The sequence below is a fragment of the Tupaia chinensis genome, unplaced genomic scaffold (assembly GCF_000334495.1).
Source record: "Tupaia chinensis unplaced genomic scaffold, TupChi_1.0 Scaffold000325_1, whole genome shotgun sequence".
Lineage (NCBI taxonomy): Eukaryota > Metazoa > Chordata > Mammalia > Scandentia > Tupaiidae > Tupaia > Tupaia belangeri.
In genome coordinates, this window is record NW_006159819.1 from 279,635 (window position 1) to 285,762 (window position 6,128).

Here is a 6,128-nt window from a genome sequence, read left to right on the forward strand (position 1 = left end):
AGTTGTACAGTTGTATCTAATGAAGTCAGCCTGCTGGCTGCACATACACTCTCTTGTTTATGCAGAGTTTGTTAACACCCTCCCTGAAAGTAGTGATGTGACCTAATGGTATTGTCCTTTCACTTCAATAATAAGATGAAATATATAATATTAGAGTTCTACTTCAACTAGGCATGCTTTATATGACTGAATATATGTGGGAAAAGTCATGATGTATTTTTTCATGTTTTTTTTTTTTCTATACAAACATGTGTCATGACTTTTCTATGACTCACTCGAATAGAAACAATAGCATTGACTGAGACATTTCTTTTGTTTACATCAGCTGCCCAAGGAAACCATGCCTATTTCTAATACCACACTCTTGCTGCCTTCCATCTTGACACTTCTGGGGATACCAGGCCTCGAATCCGTGCAGTGCTGGATCGGGATTCCATTCTGTGTCATGTATCTCTTTGCTATAATTGGAAATTTCCTCTTATTAATCATCATCAGATCAGAACACAGCCTCCATGAGCCCATGTACATTTTCTTGGTCATGCTAGCAGCCACAGATATTGCACTTGCTAGCAGCATTATGCCCAAGATGCTTGGAATCTTTTGGTTTCATGCACCAGAAATCTATTTTGATTCATGTTTGCTTCAAATGTTCTTCATCCACACATTTCAATGTACAGAGTCGGGCATCCTGCTTGCCATGGCTCTAGACCGTTATGTGGCCATCTGTTATCCACTAAGACATGCCACCATCTTCACCCACCAACTGGTCATCCAAGTAGGGACTGTGGCAGTCCTCAGGGCTGCCATTCTAGTAGCCCCAAGCCTAATCCTGATCAAGTGTCGGCTTCAGTTTTATCACACAAATGTCATCTCCCACTCTTACTGTGAGCACATGGCCATTGTGAAACTAGCTGCAGAAAATACCAGGGTCAACAAAATCTATGGTTTGTTTGTAGCCTTCACTGTTGCAGGGTTTGACCTGATATTCATCACATTGTCATACATGCAGATCTTTATCACAGTGTTTCGTTTGCCCCAGAAGGAGGCTAGGGTTAAGGCGTTCAATACGTGCATTGCTCACATTTGTGTCTTCTTGCAGTTTTACCTCCTTGCCTTCTTCTCCTTCTTCACACACAGGTTTGGTTCTCACATCCCCCCTTATATCCATATCCTTTTTTCTAGCTTCTACTTGCTGGTTCCTCCATTTCTCAATCCACTTGTGTATGGTGCAAAGACCAAGCAGATCCGCATTCATGTGGCAAAAATGTTTTGTTTAAAAAATCTATCTTGATAAATACCTCAATTTATTCCTCTTGTGCAGCACTGGCCATCTTATAAAAATAAACTAATATGCACTACTTGAGATGCTTGAGTTTTCCACCTAATTGTTTTATGAAATTTTCTACATGAATAACTGATTCCATATCATACGTGCCCATGAATTTGTCAGTCAGTGGAGCTGTGAATCCTAATTGGGTAACAAAATTGAAAAATTAAAAAAAAAATACTGGATATATTTTGTTTCTTTCTCATTTTCCTTTTCTAAAATTCCCTTGTTGAATTTCTTACTCTAAACATCCTTCTTTTGAAGGATTATGATTTTGTCACTATTTAAATACAGCCAAGTCTTTTCCAGAATGTTCAAGTACTGAATAAAAACATGTTTTAAACTCTTCTTGTTTTTTAAGCATCTCAATCAAAAAAATAAAATAAAACAAACAAACAAACAAAACTCTGTGAAGTTTATGTTTACTCTATGTGTTTTTTTTTTTTTTTCAGTTGGGGAGAGAATTTTTTCTATAGGGGGTGTGTGTGTTCGCCACACAAAGACAGAGAGAAAGCCAGAAGTTGCCTTCCATCCCCCCAGCAGGGATGGCCACACCACAGTCCCTTCTCCTCCACAGTCTTCTCAGGATTTTGGTCACACATGCACATGGACCCAGCATGACTTATAAGCCATCCAGTCCAGGACTCAAACTGCGGTCAACTATGTGGGAGTCCAGCAACATAACCGTTATGCCACCTGCTGGACCCTGTTTATGCTATTCTTACAAAAATTCTGACAAAACAATGAACTCTAAAAGTTTAAATACATTACCAATGTCATTCAGATAGTTACAGGATCAAACATCATGAAAACTCACATGTATTTTACACATCAATACCTTTTCCTCTACCTCCACTATTAGGTCTTTACTAATTCATCATGTTATTAGAAGCTTACGATATTATAAACATTATCTTAGAGAAGAGTGCTATACTGGTAAATCTGAGACAGCGTTTTAGTTTTATGAATTTGTATCACAACATTTCTGTGAGATAATGACAAGGAGAAACAAAGACAATAGGCAAGCTTGGAATGTGAGGTTGCAAACAGCATGAAGAAGTGATATGTGACTAAAAGCAGTGAGGAGAGCATGCGTGACATGTTTTCTATTTCAGTTAGGTAGTCTAGGCTGACTGTTGTGGAATGAGAAATAGTGGCCAATGAGATGAGAGCACATCATGACAGAAGATACGGAAAGTTCTACTTGAGAGTGTATTTTTAGATAATTTCATATCTTTAGAAATATGCTTTAATGCTCAAAAAAACCTATTAAAAGATGTAGAAAATGTGTTTAAACAAGACAAGTAGTTTGCAGAATATAAAAGGCATTGCCTGTCTTATGTATGTATTTAAAAAAATAACTATAGGATAAAAATCAAAGACGCACACATAATGTAGTTTTCTTTGTTGAAGATGAAGTACATGGTAATATTCTTGATTTGATTGCCAAACATGGCATGCATCCTAGATTAAACCTTATTTTACCACACAAATATTTATAGCAATAAAGTAAAAACAGAAAATTGTGAAATAAATACTTTTTAAATGTTAGGTAAAATACAGGAATACAGGGAGCATAAGAATATAAAAGATGGCCATGCGTGTTATGAACACTTATTAGACTTAATTCTATAATTTTATAATGTGTCATTGGAGGTATTTTCTTTATCAAAGACAGCCTGCATTTATATGTTTGGGTGGATATGTGTCCATGCACATGCTACTTATCAGCATATTTTCTAGCTGCCGTAGAATATCATGCTTTTCAATGAGTAAAGTTTATATGTTAATGAGAAAATAAAGTGATTTTCTAAGATTAATGACCTGAGTATTTAGGGCTAGTCTATTATTCTTGAAAAACCTGTCATTCATCATTGTTTAAAGATTATGGAAAATATTTACATGTATGCAGTAATTATTCTTTTTCTTTTCTTTTTTTTTTTTTTTTTTTAGTTTCTTTGCCATAGGGCATGTGAGCTCACCAGAGAGACAGAGACAGAGACAGAGACAGAGGGAAGGTGAGAAATCAAATCCCTCAAAGAAGATGTTCACGGCCCAAATCTCTTCTCTATTCTTGTACTGGAATTTTGGGCATGCACATACATGCACCCAGTATGATTTTCAAGCCAGCATGCCAGGGACTTGAATTGTGATTGTCCCTTGTGAGTCCAGTGCCCTGACCACCATGCTACCTGTTGGCTATGGTTTGTAGGTATTAATTCTGTGATTTATTAAATAAAAACCAGCACATTTATAATAAATATTGTGCTTCATCTCACATAGCTGGTAGGTTCTCTGAATGGTACTGCCATGATGTCAGGTGTGGAATGAGAGACATACATGGTTTCTACAACATAGACTGCACTTTGATAGGTTGTCACATGTTACCATGTAGCTGGCTGACTGAATGTCAACTTGATTCCGAACTGGTACAATTTCACAGGAAAACAAAAAAGCTGCTGTGGTAACAAATTGATTATATCATTCTATTGGAGCTGGAAGGGTCAGTGATTCATTTCAATAATTATAAATACTTGTTTGGCATAAATTTGTCTTTTGTACCCATAATGATGTATACAAATTTATGCCCCTGGTCCAATTTGGAACATCTCAAAGTAGCCTTCAAGCTTCAGAGCACTCTGCAAAGCTAATGGAGAAACTGAATTACAGAACACATTTTCTCAAAGTTTAAAACCAGCTTGTTTCATTGCATTCTTGTTACCTGATCTTACTGCTAAGTATACATATGAATAATGTACACTTATGACCCACTGGTCACCATCTCAGAATTTGATTCCCAGGAAATGCAATGCAAAATACAACAGTATGATGCAATTGTGAAATATAAATTGGCACAAGAAAATATATACATTTAAAGATGAGATAGGAAGAAAGTAGGAGATTGTTAGGGAAACACAAAAAACAAGGAAAAAGTATTAACTTCATGATATTTATCTTCAAATTTGTCTTTGTATAACTCACAGGTCAAATGGACAAAGAAGATAATTGTAAAGAAAAGGAAGCAAAGATTTCTTGGTATTTAGATCTAGAATAGTGTTATTAGTTCATATTTAATAAATCTGATATAATCCCCAGGAAAGTAATTGCAATGGTAGAACTTATATTTTTTGTAAATCAGTTATTCAGTCATATGAAATCATAGAGGAGTGATATTAAATCATATTCTTGAGTGTACACAAATATTTTGTGCTAATGAATATTATCTGATGTTATAGCTTAAGATAAAGATAGCATGAACAATTAACCTAGTCATCTTTTATATAACATTTTAAATAAAATAATCTCTTAAAAATACAAAGATGGATAATAAAAACACATCTAATATATTTTAATCTAGGAAAGATCAAGAAGGCCAGACTAGTGTATGCTTGGTAATGAATATATTATCTTTATATTTCAAGGGAAAAATAAAAATTGATGACCCTTTAAACAATATTGAACTGACTAACATAAAATTGTAGTTAAATGGATATTGATCTATGTGTGAAGTTTTTTCCAAATATTAGAACTAAGCAGGAAAGACTTTCTTTACCCACTCTGGGGATGAGTAAGTATCAGAGACAATTTTTGAAGAAAACAAGTTAAGAACCAAAATTTTAGTAAGATGTGCTGACACTATGTACCTGGAAGAGAGAGAGGAAATATGACCAAGAAATAGTGCTACAGGAGTTTGCATAAAAAGGTTACAACTAATTTATTTAAAGTAGATGCATTTACTAACAAATTTGCATAGTTTGTGAACAAAAAAGACCCAAGATAGGAAGTTGGAGAGCTCTAACTTTATATAGAATAAGTAGAAGAGAAGAGGAAGAAACCAAATGACAAACTAGTCTAAGCAATTTATTAGTTATGGAAGAACAAACTATGTGGGATGAGAACTTACTCTCTGAATTGATTCTATCCAGTAAAAGACAGTACCATTGTTTCATCCTTCTTCACAGAGGAAATTATGGAAAGAGCATAGATATTTGCTTCTTTTTCATTTTCTCTCCTATTCTCCCTGAAATTCATTGTGAATATCCCCCACAATTAGTGTTCTTTCTGAATTTTTCAGTGTCTCATCATTACATTATGTATCTCCTAGTTAGCTACTTACAAGAAAGTCTAGAAACCAGTGTGAAAGAGAAAAACATGTGCAAAAGTGTTTTTTAGCATTTATCAGATACTCCTATAATATATGAAGCATTAACTTAATTCCCCATGTTACTAATAATTAAAAAGTATGCACAAACTGTGTGTGTGTGTGTGTGTGTGTGTGTGTGTGTGTATTGTTTCATTCAGAGCACATAATTTGAGATTTGAGTTTTTTATCAATAGGAGGTATATGACAACCGCTTTTTCAAGTAAGGAAAAAGAAAAACAGAAAGTAGCAAGACAGAGTGAGAGAAAGAGAAAGGGAAAGATGGAAAATGTTCAGACAAATGTGCACTGACTTAATCAGTGATCTACATGGTGGTACTTAGAAACGTTCATTATAATTGGTTACTCTGAGAATGAACTGAATTGACAAAAGGAGACTCAATAAAATAAAAGTGAGATGAATGAGACCAAAGGAAATCAAGATACAAATGTATGGTAAAAGAATAATTATGGGGAACCAGCAGTTAGCATAATAGCTATGTCGCTGGATTCCCACATAGTCGACTGCAGTTTGCGTCCTGGACCCGGTGGCTTAAAACTCACAACGGGCATGTGTGCGTGCATGCCCAAGATCCCAAGAGGAGAATGGAAGAGAAGGGACTGCGGTGTGACCATCCCCCCTGGGGGGGTGATTTCTCGC

General features: G+C 35.3%; 1 protein-coding gene across 1 annotated transcript; it reads left to right on the plus strand.

The window, feature by feature from the left end:
* Positions 1-340: 340 nt before the first annotated feature.
* On the plus strand, positions 341-1,291 carry LOC102477724 (olfactory receptor 52A1). The gene has a single exon (XM_006151728.1). It carries the CDS (start codon positions 341-343, stop codon positions 1,289-1,291), a length of 951 nt encoding a protein of 316 aa, XP_006151790.1.
* The last annotated feature ends 4,837 nt before the right edge of the window (positions 1,292-6,128 follow it).

What these genes read in the sequence shown, in the direction of transcription:
- LOC102477724 (XM_006151728.1), top strand. Translation starts at nt 341, where the DNA reads ATGCCTATTTCTAATACCACACTCTTGCTGCCTTCCATCTTGACACTT.